Source organism: Pan troglodytes, chromosome 4 (assembly GCF_028858775.2).
Source record: "Pan troglodytes isolate AG18354 chromosome 4, NHGRI_mPanTro3-v2.0_pri, whole genome shotgun sequence".
NCBI lineage: Eukaryota > Metazoa > Chordata > Mammalia > Primates > Hominidae > Pan > Pan troglodytes.
Window position 1 is genome coordinate 25,356,720 of NC_072402.2, and position 24,159 is coordinate 25,380,878.

Sequence of the window (24,159 nt, forward strand, 5' to 3'; positions counted from 1 at the left end):
AAAAATTCCAGTTCCACAAATAACTTTAGTAGTAAACCACACACAGTATTTCAAGGTAAAAAGTAGATAATTTGACAATTCAAATCAAAATTTTTGTTTGTTTTTAATAAAAAAGGACTATCTATGAGATATAAAAAATCAATCATTATTTTCCAAGAATTGCTGGCCTCAAAACTATGAAGTGTCAACTGAAGAAGTACCAGTTAATATCCAATACAGAAAGAGAGGTCAGTGTATAGAGAAATTTCACAAAATATGTTTTTCCTGCAAACAAATTACCTTGATTTGTTAATCAAATATCATGAAAACTTACAAGGGCATCCCCAAACATTCTATATAAATATACACGCAAAGACAACCTCTTAAAAAACAGTTGCTAAATGGAAAAATTCTAATGAGAAATAAGGCCCTGGAGAATTTACACAAATCATTGAGAGGCTTAAGTAGGAAAGCCTTCACGTTATAGCAAACAATAAAATGTAAAATCATTTGGTTCTTTATGATTAAGTGTGAGGAAAATCTTTCTGAACTAACTGTAACCAATTTTAAATTAGAGAGATAGCTAGAGGTTGATGCTGATGAGAGAGCCCAAAGATGTTTAAATAAAGCCTCTGTTTCTCTGAAAACTCACGTAACTTTAGTTTATCAAAAACTTTAATTAACTAGAACATGCAGTTTCTCTGTCCCTCTTAACCACATTTGTTAGGCAAACTGGTACTTTGAAAAATCAAATGAAAAATAATACCATAATCTCTCCAAAGGTGCCCTTGACTCTTCTGACAAAGAAGGTAATGAGCAGGGGCCCTTCCAGAGCCAGAGGCTCTGAATAAGTCTTCTTAGACAAAGTCTCAGGAGCAAACTGAACAACTCCATTTGGGTCACCAAACTTTTGTATCTAAAAAATATAAACAGAGAGCAGAGAAAATAATTTATAAAACAATAGGGATGAAATTATAGTATCCAACATATTAACAAACAGAGAAGCTGAGGAAATGAAAGAAACATAAAAATGACACTTGAATATACTCTACTTAGCTACCTAATTTTTGAAAACTTCTTTATCACATTGACTGTTACCTAAAACAAGTAGGTTCTTATTCCCCAAAGATGATGGGAATAAGAATCCAGAAAACTCCCATTTGTAGAATCCCAGGAGAATAGTAATTTGATGCCTGAATTTCGCTTTATTCATCTCATATTTACTACATTTAATCAGTTAATTTTAGCTAAATTCTTCCTACTAGCTATGATATACATGGAGTGAAGCAAACAGGCCCTGTGAGGACTAATTTTGTGTATCAGCTTGCCAAGACTATGGTGCCCAGTTGTTTGGTCAAACGCTCATCTAGATGTCACTGTGAAGGTATTTTGGAGATATGAATACTTACAATCAGCTGACCGTACGTAAAGGAGATCACCCTCAAGAATGTGAATGGGCCTCATCTAAACAACTGAAGGCCTTAAGAGCAAAAACTGAGGTTTCCTGGAGAAAAAGGAATTCTGCCTCAAGACTGTAACTTAGGAATTCTGCTTGAGTTTTTAGCTTACTGAACTGCTCTGCTCCACAAAACTGCAACTTCAACTCTTTCCTGAGTTTCCTTCCTGCCAGCCTATTTCATGGATTTTGGACTTGCCAGCCCTCACAATCATGTGAGTCTGTTCCTTCAAATCTCTCTCTCTCCCTCCACCCCGCTGTGTGTGTGTGTGTGTGTGTGTGTGTGTGTGTGTGTGTGTGTGTGTCTGTGTGCATGTCTGTCCTACTGGTTTTGTTTCTCAGGAAAACTGACTGATATAGATCTCAAATAAGAGTATTTTACAAACTTCAAAAAAATGGGTCATCCCTCTGCATTATTTTCAGTAGTCTTGGTCCCAGCACTTTTTGCCTTAACTAAACAAGTACCATTTTTTCCTTCAAACTATCTGGAATATAACTAGTTAATAATTTTTACATTCCCTGAAGACAAAGATATCCAATGTTTGGTATGCTATAACAAATACCTCTGCTCTAAAACTGTCAAATATTCCAAAAACACCAAATTTTCTCCAAGCTTATAAAATAAGTATCATATACTAAAATGTCTTTTAAAAAAATATTACCAATAATCAGGCTATGCAATGAGCTGACATGAAAACCAAAAAGTTTGACCCTTCAGAATTATTATGATTTTATTTGGTTTTATAATTTCCAATTTATCACAAGCTTATAGAGTTTCAACAAATGTAAATGTATTTTCTGATAAATCCATTAAATCCACATTTTGTGAGAAAAATAAAGCCATACATACGGTTAATGTAACATCTTTAGCTCTGGAGTCTAATTTAGCTTCTCCTTTCACAAGATGAAGTTTAATAATGAATGTCTCTTCAACTTCAATTTCTTCATGAGGATAGATTGTCAGAATTATGGTTCTCACTCCTCCTTCTCCTTCTCCAAAATAGAACAACCCGCTCACTGGGTCTGCAATGTCTCTATTCTGTGGCAGTAAGGCTTCTTGAGAGTTGGGTCCTACTGTCTCCCAGTTCACCTGCGGGATGTTTTTGGTTTTGGTATTTATTTAATAGAGATCAATTTTAAGCAAAAAACTATTTCAGGGTATCTAGTATTAAGAAAATATATACACATATAGGAAAATTATTCTAGGATAATTCCATCAAATTCCTGTTTCATAAACTTGTTTTTTTTGTTAAAAATAATGATATTTGCAGCTGGGTGTGGTGGCTCACGCCTGTGATCCCAACACTTTGGGAGGCCGAGGCGGGCAGATCACCTGAGATCAGGAGTTTGAGACCAACCTGGCCAACGTGGTGAAACCCCGTCTCTACTAAAATTACAAAAATTAGCCGGGCGTGGTGGCAGGCGCCTGTAATTCCAGCTACTCGGAGCTGAAACAGGAGAATTGCTTGAACCTGGGAGGCGGAGGTTGCAGTGAGCCAAGATCACGCCACTGCACTCCAGCCTAGGCAACAAAGAGCGAAACTCCATCTCAAAAAAAAAAAAAAAAAAGAAAGAAAGACAAAAAGATATTTGCAACTATAAACTACATACCTATAGTATTCATGAATAATTTGTCATCACATAGGATAAAAACATATAAAAATCTATATTAAAATACGTATTAGAGAAATATAAACATTTTAAAAATATATAAGTACAATACTGTCCTGCTGTGTGCACAGGCTGTGCCAATCAAAACCTATATAAATAAGACAACAAAACCGTGGAAAAACTCTGCTGTAGACCATGCAAAAATGCTAAATCTACTTATATTCCTAGTGTAAAAGACACAGAAATCTTCATACATTGTTATAAGAAACAAAGTTTTCTACATTTCTATGATTTGAAATGGTATGCCTCTCACACAATCTACAAAGAAAGAACATTGGGCACTTGTTTTTGCTTCTTAATCTTTCATCAGCAGCCCTCCAGCTGACTATTTCCTTCTTGAAACACCATGTCCTGTCGTCTTGGCTTATGTGATACTCATGTGCCACCTGCTTTCCTAGTTTTCCTCCTCCTTTACTTCTCAAGCTTCTCTGCTGGTTCTCCTCCCTCTGATCTCTAAATGGTGGAAGCTCAAGACTCAGCACCATATCCTTCCTGTTTCCAGATATGCCCCTTAGGCCCCACGTGTTCAAACACCTCCCCATGTGTCAACATCTTCCAGACCTGCATCTGCAGCCCTGACCACCGCACAACACACAGTCGCATGCTGCCCTGCCTATGTGACCACCCTCCCCTGGGATGTCAGTAGTATCTCAGAAGAACACGCCCAAAACAGAACTCTTAATTTCTCCTTGAGCTTCTGCATCTTAGTAAACAACCCTACAAATTATCCAGCTGCTCAAACTTAAATTCAAAGAGTTATCCTTGATTCCTGTCTTTCCCTCAGCCTCTACTTCCAGCCCAATGAATTTTTCTTCCAAATATCAATGTATACCCACTTCTCGCCATCTTTATTTCCACCACCTTGTCTGAGCCACCATCAGCTTTGACGTGGACAGTAGAGGGAAATAAACAGCCTCCTAGCCATCCTTCCTGCTCCTATGCTGCCCCACCAGCTTCTTGAATCCATTTTCCTTGCACTAGACTTAAATGAGCTGCTTTAAAAGACAATCTGGTGACATTGTTCTCTGGCTTACGATTTTCTAATGGCATCCTATTTGCACTTAGAATGAAATCTTTTATTTATTATTATACTTTAAGTTCAAGGGTACATGTGCACGACGTGCAGGTTTGACACATAGGTATACATGTACTATGTTGGTTTGCTGCACCCATCAACTCGTCATTTACATTAGGTATTTCTCCTAATGTTCTCTCTCCCCTAGCCCCCCACCCCCCAACAGGCCCCAGTGTATGATGTTCCCTGCCCTGTGTCCAAGTGTTTTCATTGTTCAGTTCCCACCTATAAGTGAGAAAATGCAGTGCTTGGTTTTCCATCCTTGTGTTAGTTTGCTGAGAATGATGGTTTCCAGCTTCATCCATGTCCCTGCAAAGGACATGAACTCATCCTTTTTATGGCTGCATAGTATTCCATGGTGTATATGTGCCACATTTTCCTAATCCAGTCTATCATTGATGGACATTTGGGTTGGTTCCAAGTTTTTGCTACTGTGAACAGTGCCGCAATAAAAATACGTGTGCATGTGTCTTTATAGCAGCATGATTTATAATCCTTTGGGTATATACCCAGTAATGGGATGGCTGGGTCAAATGGTATTTCTAGTTCTAGATCCTAGAGGAATCGCCACACTGTCTTCCATAATGGTTGAACTCATTTACACTCCTACCAACAGTGTAAAAGCGTTCCTATTTCTCCACATCCCCTCCAGCATCTGTTGTTTCCTGACTTTTTAATGATCGCCATTCTAACTGGAGTGAGATGATATCTCATTGTGGTTTTGATTTGCATTTCTCTGATGACCAGGGATGATGGCATTTTTTCAGGTGTCTGTTGGCTGCATAAATGTCTTCTTTTGAGAAATGTCTGTTCATATCCTTTGTCCACTTTTTGATGGGGTTGCTTTTCTCTTGTAAATTTGTTTGAGTTCTTTGTAGATTCTGGATATTAGCCCTTTGTCAGATGGGTAGATTGTAAAAATTTTCTCCCATTCTGTAGGTTGCCTGTTCACTCTGATGGTAGTCTGTTTTGCCTTGCAGAAGCTCTTTAGTTTAATTAGATCCCATTTGTCAATTTTGTCTTTTGTTGCCATTGCTTTTGGTGTTTTAGACATGAAGTCCTTGCCCACACCTATGTCCTGAATGGTATTGCCTAGGTTTTCTCCTAGGGTTTTTATGGTTTTAGGTCTAACATTTAAGTCTTTAATCCATCTTGAATTAATTTTTGTATAAGGTGTAAGGAAGGGATCCAGTTTCGGCTTTCTACATATGGCTAGCCAGTTTTCCCAACACCATTTATTAAATAGGGAATCCTTTCCCCATTGCTTGTTTTTGTCAGGTTTGTTGTAGATGTGTGGTGTTATTTTTGAGGCCTCTGTTCTGTTCCATTGGTCTATATATCTGTTTTGGTACCAGTACCATGCTGTTTTGGTTACTGTCGCCTTGTAGTATAGTTTGAAGTCAGGTAGCATGATGCCTCCAGCTTTGTTCTTTTTGCTTAGGATTGTCTTGGCAATGTGGGCTCTTTTTTGGTTCCATATGAAGTTTAAGGTAGTTTTTTCCAATTCCTTGAAGAAAGTCATTGGTAGCTTGACGGGGATGGCATTTAATTTATAAATTACCTTAGGCAGTATGGCCATTTTCACTATATTGATTCTTCCTATCCATGAGCATGGAATGTTCTTCCATTTGTTTGTGTCCTCTTTTATTTCGTTGAGCAATGGACATCTTTAACCTGGCTTAGGAGGTTCCGTGTGATCGAACATCTATTGGGCCCTCTGGTCTATCCTGTGCTGTTATCCCCTTAACTCCAGGCCCCGACCACATGAACCCCTCCATGCCTGAAACATGCCAGCTTATGCCTCTGCAGAAGCTATTGTTCCTTCTGCCCAAATGCTCACCCTTCTAACCTCTTTCTCCTAATGCATCTTTCAGCTGAAATATCACATCCTCACCAACAGCACTCGCAATTGTGTCTCCCAATTTTACAAGCAGAGCCCTTACTGTTATCAGATCAATTGATTTTTAGTTGTTTATTGCTCAACTCTGCTTAATAAAATGAAAACTCTGTAAGAACGGAGATGAGGTCTATCTAGTTCCTCAGTATATTCTCAGTACCTAGAACGGGGTGTGACACACAGAAAGCACTCAACAAATACTTGTTGAATTAATGAATTTTATCAGAATCATTCACTTCATTTCTAACAAGCCCTCAAGGTTCCCTGAGGACAGATGTATGCCTTATACATTTTTATGTACTTAATCTGGCTCAAAAGCTGCTGTACACATACAAGATAATTAATAAATATTGATTGACTGTGAATAAAGAAATAAATATACTTGGGCAATGAGAAAACATACTACCATACTCAGTCTATCAAAAATTATATTTAAAGTCATGGGGAACATAAATCTACCTGAATCTCTCCCAAGAGTCCTCCAGTCCGCTCCAGCACCAGTGATAAAATCATTGTGGAATTGGGATTAGGAATAGAAATTTTGCTTTGATTGAGAAACCTTATAACTCCAAAGGGAGAGTCACTCTTAGCTATTATGATTCTGCTCACTAGGTGGCGCCCAAGGACCGCTCCTCCAGTAGCTCCAGTGAGTAGAATTTCAATGGGCTCCTCAAATTCACTGCATGGCAAGAAGGAGCAATTCTGTGAGTCTAAACATATTAAAGTGCTTGTAAAATCCCAATAACCAGTCATTTTCCAAATTGGTCATACATATTCAAGGCACAGTAGTCACACATCAAGTGGTAAGAAGTGGGTGCTTAGCTAAAAGAATGAATGATTAACATCAATATTACATGACCTAGGGCAGTTGTAGGGACTTTCTTGCCCTCTTTTTAATGCTTAATGCATAAAGAAAGTGAATTAAAGGATGTTTCCACATTCTGATTAGATTATTTAAGTCTAGAGAAACAGAAAATATTATTTCCTTTATTTGAAATGAAGTGACATATGCAACCACATCGTCTCCTAGCCCCTCTTTCCCTACCCCTAGTACCCTAAAAGTATTTCACCTGTTGTTTCCCAATAGAACATATTATCTAAAGTTCTATTGTCAGTGCAAAACATATGTAAGAGTTTGAACACAATACTTATGTCTTATATGTGCCCACATTATTTTCTATATACCAACCTTTCATTGTCATCAATGATGGAGATATTTATAAAACTTAAGTTTTGCCCATGCTGAAAGGTGACTGTAGTGCCATGCAAAATGTAATCAACACCTCCGGGACTGGCAGAGGAGCTCTGAGAGATGAAATCAGCTGTCACATAGCCATAAGTTCCATGTAGCCTCACCACTGGGATCATGATCAGCCCAACATCTTCCTCCACTGTAATGGGAACTTGGAATTAACTGGTAAGCCAGACAGAGCAACTAACTTATAAGATTCAGCCAAATTAAACCTGGCAATTAAACATAATGGCACAAAGTAAGCACTCTATGTTTTCATAGTTCTTTTATCATTTTAAAGGGGGATTAGTGAAAACCTCATGACATTTTTTAGGAGGAACATAGTTTATCAGATGTTGAAAGTTACAGAGAACAGTACAATTAGCATTTAAATAATGTATTTAATCAGTAGCATTGGCATTCTCCCTCTGTGTACTACATAAAAACAAATGATCCTTGCTTTCTAAGACAATGTTAGATGGATACAAAAAAACATTTAAGTTGTTTGTGCTCATAGGAAACCACTCTGGATTGCTTCCACACATTCAGTTGAAATATAAATATGGTAATATAAATAAATGAGGTTTATGATATGTATATCATATGAATTTTTAAAAGTCCAGATACAAGTACAATTTGATTACATTTTCAGTTCCTATAAAATCTACTTGTGAATCTGAAAATGTGTCTTCAATGTTTGATTTCAACTTAAACATTATTTTCAAAAATATATTTCTTAAGGTATGCTAAATTCTGCATATTAAAATATAATTTAATAGGGCTCACATTAGCTATGGCTAAATAATACTCAATGTATATTATAAATATAAATATACACTGACCAAAATTCCCAAAGATAACGAATCTAACAGAAAACAATGAACTGAAAAAATTCCAAGTCTCATTTATTTCTTAATGCAAAAATGTAATATGATTTTTTCCAGGTATAGATTGAAGTTCACAAAATAGTGATGTATTCCACAACTTACCCATAAACTCATTATAAACCAACTCCTAAAGCAATTTTTTATGAACTTTAAAAATGGCTAGATAACCAAAGAATTTTGATAGAGGCAATGAAGCCAATCAGGTTAAATGCAGCAGTAAGATATTTATTTTTAAAGTCATATTCATATTCTGCCTTTGAATAAAATCATTTCCTAGAAAGGCAGCCATCTCTTCCTACCTGGGAAGGAATATAACCATATATTCTGTATTCTGCTTCTACAAGAGGAAAGAATTGGCAATATTAGGCAAGCTGCTACTGGGGACTGTTTCGAGAAAGCAAGATCAAGGATCCAGATACTACCTGCATCTCTAGGCCAGTAAAATATTCATTTCAAAGATGATTATTCATTAGGAAGTGAATATTCACTGATTTCTAGTCACATAGGAAATTAAATATGCACAAATTACAAAGGCTTTCATTAAAAGGTTTGAAACAGAAACATTTGAATAATCCTAATGTTAAACATAGTTTTTCTAGACAGGCTTGTTCCTAACATTGCCATTCACAGCAAGGTTCAAGACTACCCAAAGATAACTGAAAATGTATTTCAAATAAGTAAATAAATATAAAAGTGTATATGTGTAAACACAAACACACACACCCACACCAAACTAAAACAATTTACACACGGAAATTCAAACTAATGTAATTTGGAAAGTGGTAGTAAACTTACTTACAAGCTAGCTGACTGAACCTACCTTCGAAGGCAGTATACTTTGGGTCAAATTCAATGATGCCTTCTGCGTTATCATTTTTCATTATTATGATGCGAACAATGGAGATGTTTCCTATTTCAGGAGGTTGATCTATCTGAAGTCCATTTTCTTGAATGGTAAAATCATACCCTCTTCCGAAGTCATACAAATCAAAATAAAATAAAATACAACAACAACAAAAAATACATAATTGCATAGCATGAATTAAAAGATCCTCTTAGCTCCTACAACTTAGTTCTATAAAGTACTGCAATACTTTTAAAGATCCTCAACACTAAAATATTCTCTTTTTCCTGAAATGATGTTTTGAAACAGATTTCTGTGTTGCTCCCAATGAGTGGTGCCTGTACGAAGCCAAAACTAATATAAAGTTACTAAACTTGGGCAATGGGAAGATAATAAACTGTGAGGAAATCAGAAAGATGCTGTCATAAAATGAACCTTTGGGAATCACGGCTGAATACATATACAGTAATAGACCTAGTGCACTCAGAGATAGGTAAGTAAGCAGGCGGCCTTGAGATTTACAGTGTTAGGTTAAGATGATTTATTCAAAGAAATAGTGAGTGTCATGACACTAATTAAATTTCAAACTAAATCATCAAGATTCAAAAGAAATATCTCTCAATACCAACCTGGGCAACATAGTGAGTGAGACCTTGTCTCTACTAAAAACTAATTTTAAAAAATTAGCCAGACATGATGGCACATGCCTGCAGTTATAGCTATTTAGAAGTATGAGGTGAGAGGATCCCTTTAGTCCAGGCATTCAAAGTTGCAGTGAGCTATGATTGTGCCACTGCACTCTGTCCTGGGTGACACAGCAAGACTTTGGAAAGAAAGAAAAAGGGAAAGAAAGAAAAAGAAAGAAAGAAAATAAAAAAGAAAGAGAAGTATTTCAATTTCTACAGAAACCAATCATAATCAATTCCTCTATCCTTAATATAGATGGTAGTTTACTTCTGTAATGATACTTCTGCAAAAGAAGTCTTTTTTTAGATTAATATTATTCCCATCAAACAAAGCTTCAACTTCCAAGGCTTTAAAATATGACTTTAATTCCTCATGCTAAAAAATGCCGATAAACCATTTTAGTCCTTCCTTCAATTCCCAAATTCTATTCTGGTATTTATACCCTACCTAGAGTTGAAAGGTTGAAAGTTGGTGAATTATATAAAAGGCAAAATTAGAAAATTGAGATTTAGAATATTAAATGATAAGAGTAACTGTTACCAGTAGTCTGAGATGGGCTGTAGATTAGCTAATTGTACTACTTACCTTTTGAGATCAAAGAAAACCTAGAAATTTATCTGGAAGGAAAAACTTGTTTCTCCAGAATTAAACTTACATAGAAACTGCTTTTTAAAAAAACAGTAGCAAAGAAGACAAAATCCTCAAGCTCTAGCTGGTCAATAACACAAATATGATCTCACACTAAACGAGCTACTTTTACCAAATTGCATTTATTTAATTAAAATAGTCAGTGATCAGCTCAAACTTTTTACTATATTTACTAGGAGTACAAATTCATTCTCATTGCCAGGCATAGAAGCATTTTTGGGAAATCTAAAATTTGAAGGGTATGTGAGCCCACAATATTTTTTTCCCAGATGGGATGATATACACTTAAGTCACTGAGTGACATATTTTAGTTTAAAAAGTTTTTAAAGCATGATATTCACATTACAAAGGCAAAAATATTTTCATGCACAAGAAAAATGTCTTTATGATTCTTCTAAATGCAGGCATTACTCTAGTTGAAGGGCCCACCTATCTGCTATCTGGGCAGAGATGCTGGTAGGTCTCTCTCAACCTGTGAGCTGCAGAACCTGTGAGTACTTAAACATGCTAAAGATGTTTTTCCACCTCATCAAATCTGCCTCACTAAATCAGGGAATGAAAGAGACTCATTAAGGTTACTTCATTATCTTCCTTGAAAACATGGTGCACATTAATGGCCAACTAGCTTTCACTCAAATTTTTCCCCACTTTAAAACTATGGGGCAAGCATCTATGTCATTCACCCACAGAGAAGACGATACAGACTTCAGATGCATCAATGAAAGAAATCCCTCCCTTCAGCCCTTTCACAAGTATGGAAATCAAAAGAAGCAAATTCAGCCACACCAGTTGACCTCTGATTTAGAGAGCTGTTAGGCTGTGTCTTCACCAATTAGAAGCCGTTATCATATTCAACTTCCTGGCTACCCAGAGTGAGTCCACACAATAGAAACACATACTTTCAATTTTCAGAGGGAAGTTATATTTAACAAAATTTAAAAAAAAAACCCAGTCATTGTCATAATTTCCCTTCTATGTCCTGTTCTAATGTCACACAAATCTGAGAAAGAGTAGGGAAAGAACTGCTTTAGAGCTCAGTATTAATCTCTACACAATAGAACCTTCTCTCTTTCTCTCTGCTCTTTGCTTTCTTTTTCCTAATTGCCTTTCTCCTTTACCTTCCCTGGAGTTCCACCTTTGTAATTGTTAGAGAAAATTCCTCTGGGCCTTCAGGATAGTCATCATCAAGGATTTCAACATGCAGACTTTTCCTCATCTCCCCTGCTTCAAAGAGGAGCTCCCCTGCTGCAGGAACAAAATCCAAGCCTGCTTCCGCTGTCCCGCTCATCGTCTTGTACCAGAGTCGCACGTGGCCAAAATCTCCACCGGAACGGATGATTGTGATGTTAACCTATGCAAAATGCATTTTCTTATTTGATTTGGATGTTTAATCTACCAGACAATACTGTCTGTAACTAAACGTTCTATTTACCAGGATTGTGTTAAAATTACATATAAGGTTATAAAATTATATAGATTATATGTTAAAATAATGACGTTTGGAGCAAATTAATCAGTTTATGAAAACTCTGGAATAGAAACAAGAAAACATTTTCATATCTAAAAATAAAAATGATATTAAAATCTTAAGCATTTCATACTATACCCTCTGTGCTTCTGACACTCGAAGTTGCTCATGTGAAAAGGCAAATCGGCCATAGGGAGAGTCGCTGGCCACCACCGTGATGTTGGCAGTGCTGCTGGATTCACTCAGAACTCCTCCCTCACTGACTGCAGTGAGCTGAAACTCATAGAAGCTTTTTTCCTCAGGAATGTCATCGTTCAAAGCCTAGAGAAAGACAAAGAGTCATCAACAGTAGAATCTGTGGAATTTCAAGAAAAACTCCTAACCTCTAAATAATAACAACAGATTTTGTAATATTAATCTCCTCCTCATTCCCACTCTTAATCCCACACACAGGCACCTCCACAATAACAAATGCTGTTATATTAACCTTCTCCCCAATCTCCATTGTCAACCGTACACACACACACCACACACACACACACACACACGTGCACGCCAACCACAAATGCTGTAATATTTACCTCCTCCCCATCCCCCACTTCTAACCACACACACACACAAACACACCCACACATACACATATGCTCACACATGCGCACACACCAGCACAGAGAGTAAAGGGCATAACAGAAACCAGCTAATATTGATACCTGTATTACTACAATGACTGCAGACTGTTCATCTCGCATTGTCAGTTTTCCTGATGTTTCAGCAAATTCCCCCACGGAAGGAGGGAATATCCTCCAGAACACTGTGACCTCCCCCAAAATCCCTGGGCCTCGAACAAGGCTACAACAATAAACAAATGTATATCCAATACATTTCAGTTGAAGGTACTTTTCTTAAACATTTTCTCTGTCTTTTAACAGTAATCAATTTTCATCCATTTCAATAACAGTTTTCTTTTAAATAACCTCATTTACCAAACTATAAACCAAAGGAAGTCTTAAAGTTCCAAGATAGTAACACCCAAAGTATTAAGCTAGTGTAAATCTATCTTGACAGGAATACAAGCAAAAACTGATTACTAAAAGCAGAAGGTTTAAATAAATAAAAAGAAGTATTAATATTTATAGGCTTTTCACTTAACACACAAGGTACAAAATATGAAAAGTCTAAGTTCTCTAAAGACTGGAAGACCCTTCATATAAGGGCATGCTGATGGGAAGGGATAGTCTTACTTCTGGATAACTACCATGAGGATAAAGTATAAAGTCAAACCCAGCTATGCCATTGATAGTTGCTTCCCATCCCCTGTAAGAAAATTTATGAGAAACAAACTTCCCTATGATCATACTAATTTAGTTATATGATAGGCCCTGATATGGTTTGGCTCTGTGTCCCCACATAAATCTCATGTTGAAGTGTGACCTCAAGTGTTGAAGATGGGGCCTGGTGGGAGGTGACTGAATCATGGGGATGGACTTCCCCCTTGCTGTTTTCCTGATAGAGTTCTCACAAGATCTGGTTGTTGAAAAGTACATAGCACCCCTCCACCCCTTCCACCTGCTCCAGCCAGGTAGGACACATCAGCTCTCCTTTCGCCTTCTGCCATAATTGTAAGTTTCCTGAGGCCTCCCCAGCCATGCTTCCTGTACAGCCTGCAGAACCTTGAACCAATTAAACCTCTTTTCTTCATAAATTATTCAGTCTCAAGCAGTTCTTTATAGCAGTGTGAGAACAGACTAATACAGACTCTGATTTTAGAACACTTGAAAGCAAAATGTTTGGCCCTGTTGATGTTCTAAGGAATGATTTTGTAGCTAAGACACACAAGCTTGCAGAGATGAAGTAACTCCCTTATATCACATGTTTAGTAACAGAACAGAGGTGAAAACATAGATTTTCTGATCTCAACTCCATGTGCTTTCCTTGGTGTAATTTGTGCAAATCAGTCAAGAGTCAGAAACCTTCTCATGATCTAACATCAAGATAGGTCAGGATATTATTCCAATTTCTGCCCCAAATTTGTTCTCCTCTCCACAGGATGTTAACAGTATATAGAATGTTAATGCTTGAAGACTATGTATGTATTGAGAATGATAAATTTAAGACTAATGATTTAAATAAAACTTCGTAACCCCCATATAGGCAAAGAAAAATCATGAAGTCCTTACCTGATAATAGCGGTACCATTATATTTTGCTGAGGGTTCCCCAATGAGGATGTGCCTAGATGACGGAGCTATCCCAACTTCTCCTGATGCTCGCTTATCACCCCGAATAATTATTGATGCACTACCTAAATTCAACATGATATAGACCACTTTGTAGCAGATGCACATAAGCACTTAGTATATGCCTGGAAACTTTCTAAGCACTTTACACACAGGAATCTAGTTCATTCTCATGACTCTCATATCAGTAAGGTATTAATATCCTCATTTTACCTATGACACTGAAGCACATTGAGGTCTTGAAGACATGGAGGCAAATCGCTTGCCCAAGATTACATTTTAATGAAAGGGGCAGAAAAAAAAATTGGCAGTAATTGCCCTATCATGCTCATGAAAAGCAAGGGCTCCTCTACCATTGGCATTAATTTGTTTCTACAGTAACCATTTTGCAGCTCACTGCAATTGACTACATAGCTATGTCAACTGGCTATGTGGCAAAAGCAAGACTTCTTGGGGGCACTTTTTCATTTTTAATTTTCTGACTCTATCATTTGACTGTAAGCATTTATAAACCTGTGTCAAATATTTCTATTAAGATGGAAATAGAAAACTATATCAAGTATTTGAGTATCCATATAACTTAGCAGAAACTTAAAGAAAATTGTTTCCAGAAACACATATTAGGGGTTCATGACACAAAGAGCTGTATCACTATACTCTCACTTTCTTTGGCAATGGATTAATGGAATCAAGAGTGGCTTGTCACAGCAAGTGTCACAGTCAGACAGAAAGATATTAAGAATTAGGTGCAGTGGATCATACCTGTAATCCCAACACTTTGGGAGGCTGAGGTGGGAGGATCCCATGAGCCCAGGAGTTCAAGACCAGCCTGGGCAACATAGGGAGACTCCATCCCTGCAAACATAAAAATAAATTAACTGGGCATAGTGCCACATGCCTGTAGTCCTAGCTACTCAGGAGGCTGAGGTGGGAGGTTTGTTTGAGCCTGGGAATTCAAGGCTGCAGGAATCTGTGATCACACCACTGCACTGCAGCCTGGGTGACAGAGCAAGACCCTGCCTCAAAAAAATTTTTTTAATATGGTAAATGATTTACCCTGATCCAATCATATATTCTTCTATGTTTAATTAGCCTATGTGACATCTGTCATTTTAACATGATGTAGATAACTAAAGACTTATGAAAGAGTTAACTAAAGCTAACTAAAGACTTATAAAAGAATATGGTGCAGTGATGTGATTCCCTTGTTGGAAAATATCCTAAATAAAATGCAGAAATTATAACTACCCTAAGTATATACAGTGATAGATACTCTACAATTCTAAAAATTTCCTTGGACATTAAATCTGCTTTTAGTCACATAGGATGGAGTTCTTGATGGCAAAAAAGAAATGTATTAATCACCAAATTTTCATGCTAAAAGTTTCTGAACCAGTTTTTTATGGTTGGTTATTATTGTTTATAGCACAATAAAACCATTTTAGAATCATTACTCTTTTCTCTATGGATCCAAAAAACAAATCATCATATCAACTGGAGGCAAATGAGAATTAAAATGCCTGTTTCTGAAGTGTCAAAATATTTGAGTAACTACTTTCAGATGAAAACAGACGTACATAGGCTATAATGCTAAACATAATATGACACATTTAAAAATAATGTTTTATTACAAAGGTAAAGTGTGATAATTGTAAATATGTTTAGAAAATATAGGTAATCAAAAACCACTATTAACATTTCAAATAAATAATTCCAACCTCATGTAAGACATGCACATGACAAAACAGATTACATTTAGCATGTTGTCGCAAAACCTGTTTTCTTAACGTGACAATTATCCATGTAATTATGTGTTCTTAATTTTTAATGTAATTGAGAGTTTTTCCTGTTATGTCACGTTGAATGGCTGCCTAGTATTCTGACACATTTAACTAGTCTCCTACTGTTGGACCATTTAGGAAGCTGACATATTTTATTTTACATTTTATAAACACTGCTACAATAAACATCTTCATTAAAAAAAAATTACACAGCTAAGCAGTATGAAATCTTTGACCTATGACCTTACCAAGATTGGGTATTATAATTTTAATTTAAAAAATTCTTAACCTTTAATACATGTGGAAAATGGTATCTTTATGTTTTAGGAATTATGAAACCTAACCCTGTCCATTTTTGTAACTACAGGTTATTTTTATTACATTTTTTCTGAGAATTTACTTTTTAATTTCCAAAAATGTGAATTTCTCTTACCTTTTACTGGAGATATTTCTACCTCATCAATTGATATCAGCTGAATGGTGAAACGTCTGTCCTCCTCCAACACTGTGTCTTGAAGTGTGTGCAACACAATGGTCTTCTGGGACTCAGTCTACATCCAATGACAGAAACAGTGCATTTTCCAGATTGACCAAAGCCAAAGTTTGAATGTTGTCATTAGCAGAATAACGTTTATGTCCATAATCATTTTTAAGGGTGTCTTTTTTGTCACTAGAATTACGAGTTGCAGCTAGAAAGAATTACTCCACAAAAATCAGTTCTGAATACAAATTCCACTTAGGTTCTTTATGGGGAAAATGGGAAAATAATACAACCCCTAAATTTACTGAAAAATGTTAACCGTTGAAAATCCAATCTTTAAAGAAAGCCAAATGATCACACAATGATGTAAACAGACAAGGGTCATAGACTTTATAAGAAACAGCTCCATTCAAAGGAGAAAACAAAGTGTGAATGACATTAGATCACAGTTGTAGGGGCAACCACAGCCCTGAGATGCCAGCCGTTGTTCATCAACACTGGATATCCAACTCATGGTATATTTTGCTGATGTTAAATTAGTAATGGCACCTTCTAGTTAACAAAAATATCTAAAGGTAGCAGTAAAGGGCCTAATTCACAAGAAAATGTAGTTTTTCTGTCTAAGAACTTGGTCTTTTATATGCATGTTTCAGTTTTCTTTTACCTTCACCTTTAAGATTTTGTTTTTATTCATATCAGTTCCACTTGTTTCTTGCTGAATCTATTCCTAGGTATTTTATACTTCTTTCTCATAGTACATTGTTTCTCATTACTGGTAACTGATAAGAATGTTAATGATTTTATTTTTTCTTATTTTTTTTTCTTGGATCTCAGGTGCATAGTTTGAATTGGTCCTACTTCGGTCAACAGCATTGTTTCTACTGGACAACAAATGGTCTTTTATTATAATTTATTCTTTTTGACCCATTTATTAGCCCATTTCGATTTCCCTTTGCAAAACTCTTCCCATGATATTATTCACTCTAAAATGCACTGTGTCTCCTTAATTTTTCCTTCAATGCACACTGTTGAGGTTACCCATGTTTTCTTATGTAGACTCAATGTATTTTTTTTTTTTTTTGAGACAGGGTCTCACTCTGTCACCCAGGCTGGAGTGCAGTGGTACGATCTCGGCTCACTGCAACCTCTGCCTCCCAGGTTCAAACTATTCTCCTGCCTCAGTCTCCCGAATAGCTAGGATTACAGGTGTGCGTTAACCATGCTCAGCTAATTTTTGTGTTTTTAGTAGAGACGGGGGTTTGCCATGTTGGCCAGGCTGGTCTCAAACTCCTGTCCTCAAATGATCCACCAGGCTCTGGCTTCCCAAAATGCTGGGATTACAGGCATGAGCCACCGCTCTCAGACTCAATGTATTATTTTCATTGCTGTGGGGATTCCATTGTTTGCCTTTATACTATTTGCAAGATTTATCTGACAATGGCTATTTACTATTACAAATAATATTGCCATAAACATCTTTACATACTTCTTTATATGTACAGTAATTTCTCCAAGGTGCTACTGATTTTATATACAGTTGGTTCCTCTATTCTTGGATTCCTTATTTGCACATTTGTCTACTCATCCAACTTTGTAACCCCAAAATCAATATTGAGCACTTTTGTGGTAATTTGCAGACATGTACATATTGGCAAAAACTTAGAATCATTCAAATACATTTTCATGTTTAATAAGCACTATGACTCACACCTGAATAAAGTTTATCTAACATACATATTTTCTACTTAGGGTACATCACAGCGTTCTTGTGCTTAGGAACGCCGTATTTCAGCACTATACTTGGGGGCAAATTTAAACAGAAAACTCACCAACAGAAAGCACAAAAATTTAAAAAAGTGATAATAAATGGACTAGAAAAAGAACATTTGTTTACAACATGAGAGCTGAAACAAAGTCAAGGTGTTGGCTTCTTCAACCTCGGCTGGAAATGTACAAATCAGGTGAATCAAATTCTCCAACACTTTCTGTATGTCCTTGAATGACCATGAAAACACCAGAAGTATCGACTTTGGAGGTTGCAAATACACCTTAGTGAGTAGGGAAATTCACAAGTAGGGGATTGTGAATGATAAGGATTGGCTACTGTGAATCATGAGAATCAACTATATTTTATATGTTTATATTGCCTTCCACCTTATCTACTGTATATGTAAGGCAGCTCTTCATATCATGCTCTTCATTTCTCAAAGAAATCTACAACCAGTAAGAGGGGGGAAAAGGGTGATTACAGGTGGAAAATCCCAGCCAATGGTTATGAAAGATAGTAATAAATGTTCTGGGATAAAAAGGTGATGGGGAAGTTTCATAGGGGAATAAATTCAGAATATTAGAGATTCAAAATGGACTTCAGTATATTAAAGTGTCTAAAAATAATCCTGCATAGAAAGAGCCTACTTAGCTCAATCAAGGTTTTCCCAAGTCCATGTGAACCTGGAATCCCTTTTTTTCTTTAAAATTCAGAACAATTATTTCTATTCTGCTGAATAGCAGTGCAGAGCAACAGTTTGAGAAATGGTACTATATATAGGCTATCTCAGGAAAATAGAAATATAAATTTTTCCTGTTTTTAAAAAATTTAAAACCTTTAATTTTTTTATTCTATGATGTAGAAAAGGTGTTGAATTTTAAAATTTTAAAGCCTTTAATTTTTATCCTATGATGTAGATATTAAGTTGAGGTAGCAACCTGCTATTTCATTAAAATGTTTCTAAATTACAGTTGTTGTATAAAACACTTTCTAAATGTCTGTAAATTGGTTAGTTTCTTCACAAACATTATTTCATGCAATACTCAGAGCCTTTGTTTAGATTAAGCCTTATTATCCTCATTTTGCAACAAAGAACCCAAATGTGAGAGAAATTAATTTTCCTAAAGTCACATGGCATTAAACAGTAGAGTGAAGATTTGGATTAAGGTCTAGCTGGCTATAAAATCTATATCCTTTTTACTTTTCAGTGGCTACTTCCCATATCTCAAGAGAACCAAGATTGCGAAGATAGTAAAGGAGAGGAAAATAATACAAATATAGGTGATGGAAGTCTGCAAAAGTATATAAACATTTGGGAAAGGAGAACTAGACAGAACTAAATACTAAACAAGAAATGTGAATCCCAGAAAGATATAAAAAATGTAAGAGAACTATAAACACCACAGTAAAACAGTGCTCATGAAGAAATGTCAATAGTATCAAATACTAAGGGGAATCTATGCAATGAAAAATATGTAACCAATTTTTTTAGTGCAATGGATTTTAGCTAGTATGAAAAAGAAATGTTTAAGATAGATTATAAAGTAAAAAGAGCAAGTTACTGACAGATTGCAGTGTAAAATTCCATTTGTGTAAGAATAAGACACATATGTTTGGATACGCATAAAAATTTTTCAAAGGGTATATAAAAAACTGTCAATAGCGGTTACCTCTGGGAAGTAGGAATATAAGATTCAGAAGGAGTCAGGGGAATTTTACTCATTTTTCTACATCCTTCTGTACTGACTGAGGTTTTTTTGTTTTTGTTTGTTTGTTTTCCATGAGCACATATATTTTTACAGCAAATTAAAACAAAGATGGAGGAAAGAGACTTCTGAGTTAAACTGGCAGAGACTGGTTGCATGAGTTGTGCCTTCTTCAAATGCACATGTAGACACCATAAAGGGCCAAGACTAACAGAAAGAAAGAAACTAAAGATTAAAATCTTTCTAAAATACAGGTAAAATTTCACTAATGAAGGAATCAGTTTGGAGTAGACTAGAGGATACACATTCCACGCCATGAACCTAAATAACAGGAAGTACCACAAAGTGGGTGTTAAGGTTTGGCTGTGTTCCCACCCAAATCTCATCTTGAATTGTAGCTCCCATAATCCCCACGTCATGGGAGGGACCTGGCGGGAGGTGTTAAATCATGGGGGTGGGTTTTTTCCAGTGGTGTTCTCATGATAATGAGTAAGACTCACAAGATTTGATGGTTTTATAAAGGACCATTCCCCTACACACGCTCTCTTGCCTGTGGCCATTTAAGACATGCCTTTGCTCCTCCTTCATCTTCTGCCATAATTGTGAGGCCTCTCCAGCCATGTGGAACTGTGAGTCCATTAAACCTCCTTTCCTTTATAAATTACCCAGTCTTGAGTATGTCTTTATTAGCAGTGTGAGAACAAACTAATACTGGGGGTAAGACCCATTTCTTGACTTCTTTGAACTCCAGGCCACAGAGACTACACTAACCAAGAATAACTGGCTGCCACCTACCTAAGAGCTTTAGTGTTCCCACTGTTATCAGCTCTTTCATCTTTACATCAATTCTGAGTTTCCAATTCGTAATATGTAGAGAGTAAAAGGAATGGGAATGATGCACTGCATCCCAGAATTACAGATTTTTCATAAGTACATCTAATGAGGTCTCAGGCAGGGAGCACATATTTTCCTAGAAGCCCTTACAAAACTTTTTAAACGTATATATTGTAAAAATAACAATAAGCAACTATGAAGAAACAAAAGCTTGAGTGAAGAGATTAAAATAATACTATTTAATAATAAAAATCTCAAAGAAAAAATGCAATTGCAAAACTACAATGTTCATGAGAAACAATAAAATACAGAATTCAAACTGCAGAAAATTTAATCAGTGATGCATAGGACAAATTCAAGTTGTTTTAGAATGCAGAGGAAAAGGTAGAGATAAAAATGATATGCATCATGATTCTCTCTCAAACTATTGGCATAGTTGTTCTCTGTATATTTCTTTCCTCTTATCTTCCCAGGACCATTTTATTTTTACCAGCCTACAGTGATACTTAACAAAGTTTCTAGAAGTTACTCTGCTAAGAGAAAGACAAGAGAGGAAAGACATAATAGGGAGTACTCTTGGGACCAACAACAGTGGATGGGGCAGGAAGGAAACAGGAATGGGTAGAAGGCAAAGAGTCAAAGTGGGCAGTGAAAAAATAAGGTATATCATAAAAGACCAAGGGAAAGAGAGGGAGAGCTTTTCAGAACAAACTTCTCTTGAATGTGGCCGTACCCTGCATCTCAGTGGTGGATGCTCTGATGTTCACTAAGATTCCCCTTCTGGAAAGGACTTATTACCCTCATCTGACAGGCTCCTTTGCAAATTGTCTCATCTGAAGACAACTCCTTCTCACATGGTCAAATGCTCTTCCTGGCATGGTCCATACACAATGACTGCTCAACACAAGATTATAAAACTCACCATCATTCTAACTCAGACAGCTCTGAAGGGTCAGTCCCATTTCAAAACAAACTGTAGTATACGGTAGCATCAGTTTCAACTGCCTCATGGTTTGCCTTCATCCCTGCCCAATCTTGCTTCTTTCACTTACACAGGTGTTGACCTCAAGAGCACTTCCTAAAAAGCCTCTGGACACAAATCTCCACCTCATAATTTTCTCCCTAAGGAAGGTAAAGTGCAATATCCCCCTGACTCATCACTTATAGACCATTCATCAGTTCCGGAGAGTTGTATGTTTCTATAAACAAAGTATGGAGCTTAGTTGTCCTGCATAAAGTAGAAATAGGAAAGAAGGACTTTGCCCTGTTACCAAGGTAGGACTGAACAGAATTATTGTGAGAATTTCCCTGTAAGATGGGCAATGGTGACTCCACAGTCACTGTTACATTTTGAGAAAGTCCAGGAAACTATTATACAGTAAGTATTGGTACAACCTGGGATGTACTGTAGGTATAACAGCTTCTGTAGACTAGGTTTCCTTATTGCCAATGTGAATACTAAGTTGCTATGAGAACGATTTCCACCTGGGCATTATTGATGGAGTGGATACCACTAGCCATAAGTAGAACTGAGAGATGATGAAAGACATCCTCAAAACCAAATTAGAACCTGTGGGAGACATAGATCTTTGTATATATTCAGAACTAGACATACAAAAACAATGGAGCCGTTACACAGTTGTACATGAAATGTACCAGGCTGATGACCAAACAAGCAGATGGAGAGAGTGGAATCTAGAAACAACCCCATCCCTTCTAATGCAGTACTCTAAAAATGGATGAACTTATTCGCTGGAAGAAAAGATCAGACTATTTGCCATTTTAATGTAGATTTTATGCTCAAAACAAGAAAACCTTTTTAATCACCTGGGAAGTGTATCTAGCAGTAAGAATCTGGTAACTGGGAAATTATTGCTTCTTATTACTGAGGAAAATCTTTATAGACATTTGAAACTAATTTCTAAATTCTAAATGCTCCTCAGGTGAGAGGTTTTCAGATCATGGCTAGGGCACACAACCTAGATGTTTCATGAGTCATCATGTGTCAGAAGCTGAGAAGTAAACGGATGATATTCCTGCAACATCTTGATTGAGATTTAATACCATTAGGGTAATCACACCTCAAGAATGATGGCAGAACATGTGCATGGCAAATAGACTGCCAGAGGGCATCACTGATGACTTCCTTAATCACATATTGCAATACTGAAGGGAAAAAAGGTATTCGTTTCTGTGCTATCTCATGTTGAAGGCTCTGAAGAAGAGTCATTAGACTGAAAAAAAAAAAAAAAGTAAGACATGGACCATGTAAACATATTTGGTGGAATTCCTTTGGAAAACCACCTACTGAGCTTTTAATGTTTTTAATGTTTATTCTCCATTCATTTTCAAAAGTGCATAGGTTTAGACTTTCTATATCTGCTGTATATCTGCTAGAGCCAATTTCACATAGGTTTTTAAAATTTGTCGACATTTATATAGTCTCTTACAATTTTCAATATTTTCTCTTTTAATAATTATTTCCTTCTCGTCAATTCTTATTTTCTAAGTTTTTTAATTTATGAATCAGGTTTTATTGGTATTTTTGTTTTTTAACTAATTGCATTCTGGTTTCATCTTTATTAATTTAAGAAAGCTGTTTAGGTATTAAGAAAGCTGTTTAGAATCAAACATGATTCTAAAAGCAAAAACTATAAAACGACTGACAAATCTGGACTATTTTCTTCTCTCTGGCCTGTTTGTTCATCCCAGAGCAAATATCACACTGCCTTATTTACTTTAACTGTGTATTATCTGACACACTGGCTAAGTAGGGCCACCCTCCATATTCTTCTTTGGGAGTTGCTGGCTATTCTTGGCATTTTGTATTTCCATGTATATTTTATAATCAGATTGTCTCTTCCACCTCCCCATCCTCCCTTCCAGAAAAAGACTTAAGAGTTTGATTGGTAAATACCACTGTCCTGTGGTTAGGTTGGGATTATTCATTAAAAACAACTCTGTGCTCAGCTTAACTGGGCCCCATATGCTGCTTCCCCACCTTCTTTTGATTATTAAAACTAGCCAAAGAAGGGAAAGAGGAGGAAGAAATTTGAGTGCACACAGGCAACCAGAAAAATTGCATCCTACAGTGGGTTGGTTGATACTCCAGCCAAGGTTCTCAGGCTCATGCTGATGAAGACATAAAGAAACAGATCTGTAAATGTCCGACCAAACTTTGAAAAGGGGAGTCATTCTTACAAGTTACAGAAACCAACTCCATGGGCCAAAAGATTATGTTCCCCCTTCAAAGTAGATAGGACCTTGCGCCTTCACTTCTTATCACTGTGGGAGGCTGAGACACATAAAGATGGACTGTAATATGCTTGTTATTCTCAAACTACTTATTGTGTTTCAGTTTTTTGATTGGCTGAAATACTTCCTTAATTTTTTTTCAAAGTGTACATGGATGTTAAAAACTGCAAGTTTTTGTAAGTTTGACATTGTCTTATTATGTTACACCATCAGTATTTTGAGTCAGTATAGAAGTTCTGCACAGTCAGAATAGTC

The 24,159-nt window shown here is 36.4% G+C and overlaps 1 protein-coding gene across 10 annotated transcripts in view; it reads right to left on the minus strand.

The window, feature by feature from the left end:
• The window catches only part of ADGRV1 (adhesion G protein-coupled receptor V1), a 606,362-nt gene that overhangs the window by 374,350 nt on the left and 207,853 nt on the right, over positions 1–24,159 (minus strand). For all 10 annotated transcript variants that reach the window (XR_010156862.1, XM_063810270.1, XM_063810268.1 and 7 more), the window contains 10 exons: positions 16,294–16,411; positions 14,021–14,144; positions 12,554–12,692; positions 11,982–12,164; positions 11,494–11,726; positions 9,017–9,165; positions 7,268–7,469; positions 6,538–6,757; positions 2,286–2,525; positions 746–895 (listed from right to left, as the gene is read on the minus strand). Coding sequence is in view for 9 of the 10 variants with exons in the window: in XM_063810270.1 (XP_063666340.1) it covers positions 746–895; positions 2,286–2,525; positions 6,538–6,757; positions 7,268–7,469; positions 9,017–9,165; positions 11,494–11,726; positions 11,982–12,164; positions 12,554–12,692; positions 14,021–14,144; positions 16,294–16,411 (1,758 nt within the window). In the remaining variant the exon portion in view is untranslated. The remainder of the gene's footprint in view (positions 1–745; positions 896–2,285; positions 2,526–6,537; positions 6,758–7,267; positions 7,470–9,016; positions 9,166–11,493; positions 11,727–11,981; positions 12,165–12,553; positions 12,693–14,020; positions 14,145–16,293; positions 16,412–24,159) is intronic.